The 13915-nt window shown below is 39.7% G+C and overlaps 1 protein-coding gene across 10 annotated transcripts in view; it reads left to right on the top strand.

Moving 5' to 3' along the window:
- The window catches only part of RUBCNL (rubicon like autophagy enhancer), a 39710-nt gene that overhangs the window by 3421 nt on the left and 22374 nt on the right, over nt 1–13915 (top strand). For 4 of the 10 annotated variants that reach the window (XR_013487800.1, XM_020993746.2, XM_020993744.2 and 1 more), the window contains exons 2-4: nt 2455–2559; nt 4669–4789; nt 12319–13002. Coding sequence is in view for 9 of the 10 variants with exons in the window: in XM_020993743.2 (XP_020849402.1) it covers nt 2455–2559; nt 4669–4789; nt 12319–13002 (910 nt within the window). In the remaining variant the exon portion in view is untranslated. Of the gene's footprint in view, nt 1–2454; nt 2560–4668; nt 4790–9567; nt 9690–12318; nt 13003–13915 lie in introns of those variants that run through there. The other 6 variants (XM_020993748.2, XM_020993747.2, XM_020993750.2 and 3 more) reach the window with 4 other exon arrangements.

The following is a 13915-nucleotide window of genomic DNA, read 5'->3' as shown; positions in this document are numbered from 1 at the left end:
AGTGTGTTGTGGGCCAGGGTACTTACTGGTGGAACTGGAGAGGAGTGAGTTAACTCCTGCTGTCCCCAGGTCTAACCCACTGCATCATTGCTCTCAATGACAGTGAACTGGTATGGTAGTATTCCTCAAGTCCCACCCACTTCTAGTCAGTATCCTGACCCTATAACACAAAGGTGGCACTGCTTGTGGTGGCTCTCTGCCCAAGAAGCTTTACACATCCAGCCTTATGTTAATGAATCCCACTTTTCACATATTGTACCTGGACAAATCTTAGAATGTTACCTTCCTGACTCAGAGATTGTATCCTTTTGGTTTATTTCTATTTGGTTAATTCCACGCACCCATTGGGGTTGTTCAATACAGCTGTGATGAGACCTGATAGATGGAGAGGTATATTTTACTACCATACCTGTTTGCTACTTAAACATAAAATATCCATTGGCCTTCCAAAATGGGTTGGAGTTCTCATGGTTGTGTAGGGGAAGTAGCATCAGAGATGGGGCATAGAAGGATGAGAAATTTCCTTTAGATAGTTGTTGTGAGAAAGGATAGTTGGAAAGTAAAATTTTTAAAAAATCATATTATTTGAGGACAAAATTTTCCTGCCCATTTTAGGCAATGCTATGCTATAGATACATAGCATCAATATGGATGAGTAAGCTCTTATGGACCTGAAATAAATTCTATACCTACAATATAGGAAAATTTCATTTTATCGCATGTGGCTTGTACTAAATCTCAGAAGGCAAATCCCATTAAAAAAATTCTCACTTTTCATTTAACAACTTGTGAGCTTAGGTGGTTTATTTATAATGATTGTTTTTCATCTGGAAATCACATAAGGATTTTAAGAGAGGCACAGGGTGTAGGGAAAAGATTTCCTGCACTCGCAGGCAGAAGATCTAGGTTTGAGCCTTAGTTGGGGTGCTTTCTAACCAATCACCAAATCTCTCTGAGCTTTAGTTTCTTCATCTAAAATGAGGAGAATGGTAATGATGCTTGTACTACTTCCAGGAAAACATACTGTGAAAGGGTAAATAATGACTGGTATGTGCTGGAACTAGCTCTAACCAGCTTACGAGAACTGGTGGTTGAATTTCCACTGTGGGTATTTATACCTCAGAAACTGGAAGTCGCTACAAATCACTGCTTGATTTATTATTTGATGATTGTCTAGATTTAATAAAGTATTAATAATGCAGATTAAACTTGAAAGAGTATGTGTATACATTTTCTTTTTCTTCCAGAGAGCCTAGTTGCTGAACATTTACCACTGCAACCATGTATTGCTCTATAGATATTGACCTCAGTAGGAGTGCAATAAAAGACTCAAGGAATGAAGCTATTACCAGACTAGTAACAGTAGGATAATAACAGTATAGCTGGCATTTGTGTAGCAATTTGGGTCTCACCACACCCCTGCCTATGAGATAGTATTAAGAGCATTGGCCTTTTCTCTCAAGCACTTTTATAAGCTTCACGAAGAGTGCTTTCTCATTTTAATTAAAGATATTTCCCGCAATGGACAGGTATCAGTCAAGGGGTAGGGAAACAAGAGCCGGGTTTCCTGAGTTGTGGTGTCCTGCTTTGAATCCATGACCTCTATCATTTGAGCTTCTATGTTCTATTTGATTCCTCCTTGGGGAGAGTGGCATAATGTATCCTACACTGGCTGGGTTTGAATCTCACCTCTGACACTTGCTGTGTGGCAAGTCGTTTAATCTTGCTGAGCCTCAGTTTCCCCATTTGTAAGAAGGGGATAAGAATGTAGACCTCAAAGAGCTGTTGTGAGGCTGAAATGAGATAATCTATGTAGAGCACATTGCAAGACTCAATGCCATAATAAATAGAAGCTATGAGTATAAGTAATTTTCAAATATTATGTTTTTTAATTAATACCCAACTGCTTTTTGTAACTGGACTATTTACTATTGCAAACTCTCCTCAATGGAACTTGAAGTGTGTGCTTTGTGGTTAGTGTCTATTTGGAGTAATATCTTTTCAGAAAGGATATTTCAAATGGGAAAGAGGGAAAATTATAAAAATGAACAGACAGAAATGAGTTCTGCCAATGATGTGCTTGACTATTTACTAATGATATTGAAAGGATGATATGAATATGCTTATTTTAAATATTAGTTTATCCTTAGTTTCAACTTTATTAAGAGAGATGAAATTTAGATTTCGGAAAACGATGGCAAGAAAAGTTCAAAATAATGCTGTTGCCTTTCCTCTGAGAGTCTTCCTGATTTATTCTGTAGATCTCTTGTTTGTTCATGGTTGTTCACATCCTGTCTCCCCCTTTAGACTGTGAGCTCCTTAAAGACTGTTTTCCCCCTTCTTTGTATTCTCAGCATTTAGCAGAATGCCTGTCACATAGTAAATGCTTAATAAATGCTTGTTGACTTGACTGGAAAATCACTCACTGGTACCATTCTATCTAATTGCTTTCAGGTGGTAAAGAGGGAAAACAATCAAGACTTTCCCAGTATGTCTTCTCTTGAGTCATTACCACTAGCAACCTACAGCCAAGTCACAAACCAAATGAAACCTCCAAGTGTATGTACAGCATTTTTTTCCCCCTCCTTTCTTCATTTATAAATCATCTTCTAAATCTAACTGGTATAGAGGATATTCCCATTTTTAAAATTTTCTGGTTGATAGGGATAGCTCCTGTCCCACCCCACCCTAGGAAAGATAAGATTTGACTGTCAGCTAGTTTGAGTTACATTGTAATTTTTGTCTTGTGTTTTGCCAGGCTTAATTTTATGAAATTCTTGCAGGCAGTCAGAAGAAATGTTTAGATTCATGTGCTTAAAAAGGTGCATTTTTCTCTCCTCCCCACCTGTTGTACTCAGACCCCAGAAAGGAGCACTATTTTAGTAACAGAACAGCTTTGCACTGTGGACTTTGCTCTTACACAAGAAGGCTCATGAGACTTTAGCCCTTAAATATGAACATTCTTTCTTCCATGATGCTCAATAGAAAAAAAAATTTATCAGAGTAAAGTCCTACTTAAAGAGTCTGCTTATGATATGAAGATTTTGGGGGTTTGTTTTCCTTATGTCAAGTTTCCATTTTCTTAAACATTTTCCCTGTTAAAAGTTTTTGCTCTCCCTTTCCTCCACCTCTTTGTCATTGCTGCTAATAAGCTAAGAAGTTTAGTGACTTTTTTTCAGAATTTGGAAAGCGTTTTGATAGGTTTCTGGCATATTCTTCATCACATTGTACCTACTGGTTAGAGATAAGCGAAAGTAATAAGGGCTGAAAGGGAAATAACACTAGAGGGGTTTGATGTGCTTATACGAGCCTAGTCCCTCTAAGGTAGTGGTCATTTTTAGTTTAATTTTGGTGGTTAGCTTGTTTTCCTTTGGAACTAAGTGGGTTGAAAAGAGTTTCCAATCTGGCCCGGAGACATGAGAAAATCTTTTTCCTTTCCTTCTTTGCAGAGGTGAGGTTCTGGATGCAGATAACACCAGATATAGTTGATGGGTTGGTTAGTTTGCTGAACTGCTTTTTTTTCCCCATGTCTGTTGAAAAAAGGGGTGACTTATTGGGTAGAGAAGTGATCATTTTGGAAATGAAGATGATAGAAGAACAAAAGACATCAATGTACTTTAAAAAAATTTTTTATATTTGCTTCTCATAAATATAAAAATGCTGTTGAAAATATTCTAGAGAAAGTTGTACCAGGTGTGAAAAATAACTCTTAAAGTTTTCAAAATGCTTTTGTCACAACCACTCTGTGAGGTTGATTGAAGTAGAGTCATAGTGAAGAAATTATCATTCCGCGTTTTTCAGATGAGGAACTTGAAGCTCAGAGAGGAACAAAAACACATTTTTTTTCATTGGTAGTTGTAGTCCATTGCCAAATTATCAAGATACCGAGTATGAGGGTAATTGAGAGAACTCCCACACTCAGCTAATTTCCACTTCTCAAAACTCAAAGTGCAACCATAAAATTTCAAAGATTTACTATACAAAACTCTGAAAGTCTATGTCTGCCCAGAACATCAATTAACTTCTGCTCAAGATCAATGCACATTGTCTGTGGGCCAAATTCTTTTATTGGCAATCCCAGTGAGTTATCTGTATACCCTGAACGGAAATAAATTGAGTGTAGCTTTGTGTAACAGGAACCTATGTGTTCAAACAACCTTTGTTTCAGGAATTTTATGCAAGTTCCTGCTACTGTTCTCACCTTAGTCCAGACTGATATAGTGAATAAGAAAATTGAATTTCTTGTTTTTCCTTCTGAAATGCTCATTAACAGTTTGTATTTCCTGAGGAAACAAAATGTTATTTGAATGAAAATTTACTCTTCTGAAATTCAGAGTGTATTGAGGCTTTTATTAATCTGCTCTAAAGGCTAGTTTCCTCAATTATAACCCCCAGGAAAAGCATTACCTTACTGTGAGGTCTTTGGGTTTAATAAAAGCAACAACAAAACAACACTGAGTGCTCACTGCGGCACAATTCCCTTCATTTTTCTGGAATTCCATCACTGCGATCCCTTCTAGTGCTAAGTGATCTTAAATAACTATGTGTTCTCTGATACCTTTTTTTGCAAGTTTTCTCCCAGTTCTACAGAACTACAGATTGTGAGTTGTGGTCTCTTCTATCTTTCTATCTATCGATCACTCGGTTTTCAATTTCCTGCCCTTACAGTTGATAAGCAGAAACCAACTAATCTGTATGGAATCTGTGAATTCAGAGCACATTCCTCTATCTCACGCCCCATCAAGGACTAGCTGTCTTGCTCCAGTGACTCAAGTCTCCCTTCAGTCAGGTATGAATCTTCCAATTTACTCATGTTCAAATCTGACTTCAGATGCTTTCTAGCTGTGTGACCCTGGGCAAATCACTCAACCTCTGCCTGCCTCAGTTTCCTCAACTGTAAAATGGAGATAATAATAACACCTACTTCACAGGGTTATTGTGAGGAACCAATGAGGTAATATTTGTCACTGAGCATACTGTCTGGCACATAGTAGGTGCTATACAAATGCTTATTTCCCTCTTCATCCCCCTTCCCATGACTGACTAGTCCTATGAACCTAAAGCCATCAGTCCAGACTATGAATCCTCCCTTTAGCTGCAGAAGGCAAACTGTCCTCATTGCCCCCCGTCTTTAGAAGATGACATCTGTTTTGAGGCACTTAATCAGTTTTTGTTTTGTTTTGGTTTGGCTTGGTTTTGGTTTTTTTAGGCAATTGGGGTTAAGTGACTTGACCAGGGTCACACACCTACCTGCCCCTTAACCAGTTTTTGAAACTTGAAACTTGATTCATACTTTACCTTTATTTATTACGTGTGATATCAGTGATCTCATCAATTTTGCAGTGCTATTTGCCATTCTAATGCCATGTTGGGGAAGATAACTAGCACCATCTTTTAAAAATTAGAAGAGGCTGGAAGGAATACTCTATGGAGCATTCTTGGTTGTAGAAATAACTTCATATTGGGGCAGCTAGGTAGCACAGTGGCTAGAGCACTATCCCTGGAGTCAGGATGATCTGAGTTCAAATCTAGCCTCAGATACTTGACTAGCTGTGTGACCCTGGTCAAGTCACTTAACCCCAAATGCCTCAAAAAAGAAAAGAAATAACAATATCTTGGATTTTTCTCATATTTTTTATTTTAATAACATATTTCTTAACTTTAAAATCTCCCCTCCACATTTTTGTAAATTTAAAAACAAACCAAAAAACCCCTTTCCCTTAGGTTATTGAAACTGTCTCTTCATTGCCTGTTCCATTCTCTATTTCAAACATCTCTGCTAGTACATCCTGGACATCTTTACTTCTCCTTCCTTACCTATTTTCTTTGCTTCATCCATTTATTCCATTTCAACCTTCATTTGGTCATTCCATTGCTTATTGAAGCAGCCATGGTTTAGGGGAAAGAGCACTGCACTTGGAGGTGGTCGAGACATGTGTGCATCATATCTCTGACACTTACTAGCTATGTGACTGTGGGAAGGTCTCTTAACCTTTCTGAACCTTTGTTTCTTCATCCACAAAACAATAGCACCTAACTTTACAGGATTATCATTTGTAAACCATTAAGAACCATATCAATGTCAGCTATCATAATTAGATACTATTTTTTCTGTGTCTTTTCCTATGCTGTGCCTTACACCCACAGCAGCTTCCTTCACATCTCAACAGTGGTCATTCTTCCATTTTTTAAGGAGTTCTTGAAATCCCAGATTCTCCCCCTTGCCTCATTGAACTAATTAGAGGAAGTGACAGCTTCGCCCTATCACATGTCATCCACAAATGAAACTCTAGCAACCTTTTCAACTCAAGTACATTTGTCCTTGTTTTTCAAAGTAGATATGGAGTCTGATTAATTTTTTATTTGTTATATACCTTATTCAGTTCCCATGTCACTTTCTCTTCATCTACAGCAATGTTGTCTTAGGTATCCATTTTCCAAATGCTTGGGACCTGTGTGTTTGACTCTTATGCACTACTCTGTATAAAGGTGAACCTAAGACTAAGATGATGAAGATAAAAGATTAATTTTTCATTCTATGGGTCTCTGGAAAACATTTAATGTTTTATTTTGGTGTATGACGTCCAAAAGTTCAAATGCTGGCCACTTGTAAACTAACCTTTGGCATTTCTGGATCTTTCCCCGGTTTTTCATGATTACTTTATGCCTGTCTGCTGGCTTTCTTCATCACCCCTCTGACAGCAGACTGTTGAAATAAAGGACATTTTAGAACTGAAGAGAACAGGGCCTACTCATTGTCTTAGCTAGGTTAATGGTATTTCCTTCCTACTGTTTATGTTTTGGGCACAAATAGGGCAATATTTTGTAAAGTGTGGCAACCTTATGCAAAATATAAGAAGCTACACTAAGTGGCTGCTGCCTTTGGGGGACAGTTTGGAAAGGGGAAGAATCTCACTTATGGGTTTTAAGATTTTTTCCCCCTAGTGCTCCTAACCAATTCACTGGATTCAATAGTCCTTTTAGGTTGTAACTTCTGATACTATTGAGGATGCCATGCTTTCTATTACTTTAAATACTGTGATATATCCAGTCCTTGCTGAGTACCCTGAGAGAGTAAGCCCTATTTCCTGTCAGCTCTGATATGACTGGTCATGATATTTACATTAAGAGGTAGTGATTTTATCAGTCGATGTATATCCTTTTACTAATGTCAGTTGAAAGCCTTCCTTGCTTTAGTAGATGGGTTTAGTGAGTAGCTTTGGCTAAAAGTAGTCCCCTGGTGGTCAACTCTTTGGTCGCTTCATTACTCTCAGCTTAGCTAAGCTGTTCTTGGCCGGCAGACAACTGGATTTGTACTTGAAGACCTCACCTGTGATTTTTTTAATATAGGGAGCTGCTGAAGAGATTTTTGTTGTGTTTAGGGGTTTTCAGTCATGTCCAACTTTTCGTGACCCTATGTGAGGTTCTCTTGGCAAAGATACTGGAGTGGTTTGCCATTTCCTTCCTAGCTGATTTTACAGATGAGGAAACTGAGGCAAACAGGGGTAAGTGATTTGCCCAGGGTCACATAATTAGTCAGTGTCTGAGTCTGGATTTGAACTCAGGAAGATGAGTCTTTTTGACTCCATGCCCAGTGCTCCATCCACTGTGTCACCTAGCTGCCCTCCCAAAAAGATAATATCCTCTTACAATGAAGATAAGCAATTGATAGTCTTAGAGTATCTCCTGTCAGACCTCTACTATTTATGTGCTTCCAGGAGTCTTCTAGGAGGAGAAAGCAAATGAAAATTTAAGCCAGAATTCTAAGACTGCATTCTCCCTGGTGCTTACACTGCCAAAGAGCGTGTAGGGTACAATGATTTAACTCGTGTTCAAGCTACTCTGCAGTATTGTGCTTCCTTTGCAGCCTGTTTTGGGAAATAATATGAATCTGGAAGAGGGAGCTAGTGTGGTAAGCAAGGCAGCATCGAGGAGTCTTGGGTAATAGTAGCTGGGTTTTGTTTTTGTTTTTGTTTTGAGGACTGGACTTGTGAACATGGGTGATGTAAAGTTTATCTTCATTTTTATAAAAAGAAAGAATTAGCTTTTATTCCACATCGTCTGTAATTGGGTGGATTTAATGCACATGAGTGGTTTTGAGATCTAACTCTAAACTGTCATAATCCAGTGTTTTTATGACTCTACTACAATAAACATTATTCAGTACCTACTACGTGCTAGGCACTGAGCTAAGTACTAGGGATACAATTAATAAAAAGACAGTCCTTGCCCTCAAGAAGGGTACAGTTGGATGAAGGGGTGTGGGAGGAGACAGCATACAAAAGGAGGCAGGAAACAGGGTGGAAACCAGAGTACCCAGCTTGGGGACATCTTGCTCTGGGGAGCTGAAACCAGACAGAGCAGCAGATGCAGCAATGAGCTAAGTCCTGTTTCTTCCCTCTATAAAAGAATGCATTGGGAGGAGTTTGATATTGTACCATCCAGTCCTCCAATCAGAAGGGAGGGGAGACTGAGGGAGGTGGTGTCAATCAAGGCTTGAGTTGGCATGCCATGGTGGTGAGTTTAAAAGTGATGAGCTTATCCTGGGAGAGGCACCTTGTTAGTGAAGTTGATACCAGGCAGTGCAGGAGATGTGAAGTGAGCCACAAAGACACTGGGAGGAGTTTGGTATTACACCTTCCAGTCAGAGAGGAGAGGAGGCACCAAGGAGGTGGTGTCAGTCAAGGTTCCAGTCAGCAGAAATGGTGGTGAATTTAGAGGTGATGAGCTTATCCTGGCAGGGGTGCCTCAGATAAAGAATGGAGATTCATGGCTACAAATTAATTATAATACAGTATAATATAATAGGCATGTATTAAATGCCTACTGTGTGTAGAGAACTATGCTGGGTGGTAGTAGAGATAGGAAGTTTAAATGAGACAAACTCCTTATGGGGCTTATCGTTGGTGGATTGAGATGCCAACAAAGGTATGATACACTGTATTTCATGGTAAATGTATTAAGGCATTAAAAACAAAGTGTTGAGTGAGGTTTTAGAGGGAAAGTTATTACTAAGGAGGAATCAGGGAAGGCTGCCAGGAAGAGGTATCATTTTAATTGAGCTTTAAAGGATGAATAGGAATTCAAAGAATCATAGGATTTGGAGCTGGAAAGGACCTTGGAGATCATCTAATGAGTCTAATCCCTTCATTTTACAGATGAGGAAACTGAGACCCAAGAGGTGAAGTGACTTGCCTATACCTGTACAGTAGCAGAATAGCAATAGTTTCAATAATTAAAAGAGGAGAAATACAACAGTTCTAGACACTCTATTCATGTTTGGAGAAGGTAGAGCATTGTCTATATTGGCTGGAGTATAAAATATGCATAAGGTAATAACATGAGATAGGGTTGGATAAGTAAATTGGTTCCAGTTTGCTTAGGGCCTTGAATGCCAGGCGTTTTCTGAAGAGGCAGGCACTGAAGAGGGAGTCCCTGATGATTTCTGAAAATTTGCCAAGAAAACCCCAAATGGTGAAGCAGACTGGGAGTCGGACATAAATGAAAGGACTCGACAACAACAATCAATAAACACTATTGATCTTCTACTGGCGTTATGTCTTTCAGGATGGACAAATAGAAAGGAAAGGGAGCTAGCTTCAAGAAAGTCCTTGGAAGCAGGTTGGGGAGGTCTGAGTGGCAGCAAAAAACCAAAACCCAACCCAACCATCCCCCCAAACAGATTTATGGTGGGTTTTGCTCCTTCCTCTATGTAGTACTTAAGCCTCTGTAGCTCTTCCTAGCCCTTTTCCAAGTATAAAATTTTAAATACTGACAAACCAGCAATGTGGTAATGACTTTGAATCATAGGGTCATAGGACTTAGGGCTGAAAAGGACCCTTAGAGATCATTTAGTACAACTCCATGTTACAGATGTGGAAACTGGGGCCCAGTAAGGGTGATTGGATCCAACTGAAGACGTAAAAGCAAGCCTGTGAAAGCAAGCCCTACCCTTAGGACATTCTCTCTGAACGGTGCTGATGATTGTTACCACCATCCAGAGTCTGCTGGGAACATATGTTCGAGGTCTGAGGCCACCGGTTTGATATATTGATCAGAGCCTCAGAATGACCAGGTCACCACTGCATTCCATTAATGCAAATCATCTCAGTGGTAGACTATAGGTAAAACATCTCTGAGTAGTCTAGGAAGGGCAAACTCATGTGATTCGTGTGTGTGTGTGTGTGTGTGTGTGTTACAGCTCATCTTGGTTCAATAATGTTTTGGAGCCTGAATAAGTTGGTCCATTAGTGAAGGCTAGGCTAACTTTAAAGCAGTCTCATTCAGAGTAGAATTGTCTGGTGCCACAAAGATCTCTTTTCTACAATTCTTGTCCTTATTTCTGTGTGTTTGGATGTTGGATAGATTATCATTAGAAGCAGAACTCTTAGAACAATTCTCTCTGAGTTAATGAAACTTTTTAAAAATTTAAACAATAGAAACATTGGCAATATTAACTTAGTTACAATCTTAGTTATGGTCATGAAGAAAATGCCCTCTACCCTATATCTGCATTAATTTAAATGAATGCTGCTATGCACTGAATGCTGTTTTGTAGTAGTGGGTCTTCTTCCACTTTCCTGCTTTTAGTTCATATCCACACTGCTTTGTGGACGCAGATAGAGTGAATTCTGATGAATTAAGGACACTATATAACAGATGTGTCCATAGATGCCCATCCGATTAGCAGTCATTCTCATTAAACTTTTCTTGAGACAGCTTCCATCCCGACACTTCCCTTTCCTGAACTCTTCTCCACTGTGCTGTTATTCCTGACCCAGACCCAGATTATTAAGAACTGATGTTAAATTAAAGTGATGACAACCCTGTTGTTGATCTTGCCCAAGTGACGGGATGTGTCACTGAAATGAGCACTGAGGATAGGAAGGCCAATACAGACATGGGCCAGAGCACCCAGAACCCAGATCCGCTCTTTTGGAGAGGATTATTTTCACTGAGATATGAGTTGGACAACATGATCTGTGAGGTCCCCTTCAACTTTAAGATTACATGATTCTTTTATCAGGAGAATAAAGAAAAATTTACTTTACCATGCTTACTACCTCAGATCACCTAGACAAATGTGAGGAAAACAAAGGCTAGATTTTGTTAATAATATCTCATTTAAAAAAATACTTATAGTTGAAGGAATACAGCCATTTAAGGGCTGGTGGGTAGTGGCACAGTGAATAGAGCACTGGGCCTGGCATCAGGGAGGCTGGTGTCACTTAGCTACCCAGTTTCATTTTACTACCTCAAGTTTCTCAAGAGGTAGTTGAGGTAGGGATTATTGCCCATTTATTAGATCGAGAAACTGAATTTCGGAGGTAGAGTGACTTGCCCACAGTCACACAGCCAGTAACTCCCAGAGTTGTGACTTAAATCCAGACCCCCTAACTCCCATTTATTGTTCTTTTTCAGCACAATAAACACCTGTTATGTGCGCATGGGCACACATACACACACAAATTCAGCACAATCCTTGTAATGCCATAAAGTTTTGAAACAAAATTTGGATATAACAGCAATTTCTAGGTCTAGCCAAGCTCTTTAAAATGTGATCCTTACTCTCATACAATTTCATAGTTTGCCAGGAAGTCAGTCTTGGTCCCATTTTACTGAAAAGGAAATGGGAGGTACAAGCTTGTGACTTTATCTTAGGTCAGTCTCTTCCAGTAAATAGAGCAGAGGTCTTGGCTTGGGGCAGAGATGTGTTAAAAAGCAGTGAACTGTGTCATGGTTTGTGTTTTCTTGTGGTATATAAAGGTGGGATTTGAAGGGAGTAGGCGGTCAAGATTATTGTGGGATAAAGGTAGGGCTAAGGATTTTTCATCCTGTTGGCATGCAGGTTTTTGTTTCTAGCCTTTCACTTGCTGCTAAAGCTAACTCTCTTACAATAAGCATGATTGCCATAGGATTAGAGCTAGAAAAGACCAGTCTAATTGTCCATTCCCTTCATTTGAAAAAACAGAGGTCCAATGAAGTTAAGTGACTTGTCCAAGGTCACACAGATAGTAAGTAGTAAAGCTGGGTTGCTACTCTGTCCTTTGACTCCAAATCTAGGCCTCTTTTCACTACACCAAGGAGGTGTATATAAAATCAAGGCTTATAAATTAAAGAATCAATCAACAAACATTTGTTAAGCACCTACTGCTTGCCTATTATGTGCTAGGTGGCTGGGGATACAGAAACATACAAGAATGAGCTTCCATTTTAAGGTAGAAATTTTGGAATAGGTGCTTTTTAAAAGCATAATTTAAATGTATTTGATGTTTACCTGCAATGACCTGTAATGAAGCCCAACATCTCTTTCTGCAGATCAGCTCTCCAGGTCAGTAATAGCTGGACATGACGGGAGTATGCGGTCCCATCCAAATGGTATGGAAGCCATCAGAGAAATCCTGCTGTCTGTTTTAAACCTGTCTGCACTGAAACCACCCTCGAGGCCTGGAAAGATGGTGTCCCAAGCTGCTGGATGGTGGGAGTCTCCTGGGGAGTCCTGGAAGGGGAGTAGTGATGAGTCTGAAGACACAGAGGAGGGACTCAGCCAGTCTAGCACTGCTCTTCCTCTTAGCCAAGTTGATATTAGGTTCACGCGGCACAAGGCTGCCTGGATTAATTTACCACAGTGTGCAGTGTCTGCAGAGGAACAGTTGCCAGATTCGTCCACCCCTGTGCCAGTATGTGAGAACAACAAGGCCCATTTCAAAACCAGCCACAGACCTTTTCCTTTGGGATGTTCACCTACTCCTCCTGGTGACTCCCTCACAGCAACCCTATTGCTGGGAGATAGTATTGCTACAAAAGGCAGCTCCCACACATGTTCAGAAGAAACGGATGTACCCTTGTCTCTGTCTTCATCAGAACAGCCTGTTAAGCTTCCAGAGAGCCTGTCTCCATCAGCCATCTTAACAAGGTCTAAAATTCCGGCTCCCTCCCCATTTCCAGTGAATGGCAGTGCTTCCCACCGGCCCCTCAAGTTGATGACCCCTACTGAAGAAGGTATTGTTGGCTGATCGAATCTGTTCACATAAATGATTTTCCTTGGTTATATCTAAAATCTTGGCTTTTGTTGTTTTTCAGTCATTTAGTTGTGTCTAACTCTTCACTACCCTGTAGACCATACTGTTTGTGGAGTTTTCTTGGCTTGTCATTTCCTTCCCCAGTAAAGGAAGGCAAACAGAGATTTAGCAATTTGCCCAGGGTCACACAGCTAGTGTCTGAGGCTGGATTTGAATTCAGGTATCCCTGACTCCAAGTGCAATGCTCTACCCACTGAACCACCCAGCTCTTGCCTTGCAGTTTATAATCAATCAATTATTAAGTGCTATCTGTGTGCCTGGCATTGTCCTAAGGGGTAAAGAAAGAAAACAAAGCAAAACAAGACAACTAAATTCCCTGTTTTTAAGGCATTTATGTACAAGTATAAACAGAATATATATAAAATGATTTCATAGTAGTTAAGATGGAGATTTCATAGCAGGAGATAAGGTGGCTGTTTTTTCCTTTTGGCTAAAAAACAATTTATTAGCTCATTTAGCAGCTTCTGGATGTTTATCCTGCGTGGACAGCCAGTGAAAATCAAACTCTGCCTCTTTTTTGTCCTATGACAAAAGCACTGGTTTTTTTTTAATTATTATTAAGGAATAGCCTTTCTACTGAGTCACTTTTAAAGACCCAGAAGATCATTTAGTTAACAAGCATTTACTATGTGCCAGGCATTGTGCTAAGTGCTGAGAATACAAACACAAGCAATACCAGGATAAGAAAGAGATTTATTGAGCAGTAATAGCTGACGGGCTAATAGAGGCCTCTGGCTCTGAGTCCAGCCTCTGACATCTCTGTGACCCTGAAATAACCATTTCTTGATGCCCCTAGGCAGCTAAGATCAGAGTTTTAAAGTATTTTTGTATCA

This window comes from Phascolarctos cinereus, unplaced genomic scaffold (genome assembly GCF_003287225.1).
Source record: "Phascolarctos cinereus isolate Bilbo 61053 unplaced genomic scaffold, phaCin_HiC Scaffold_726;HRSCAF=1367, whole genome shotgun sequence".
Lineage (NCBI taxonomy): Eukaryota > Metazoa > Chordata > Mammalia > Diprotodontia > Phascolarctidae > Phascolarctos > Phascolarctos cinereus.
The sequence above is the reverse complement of the archived record's forward strand: the minus strand, read 5'-3'. Positions and strand labels throughout refer to the sequence as shown.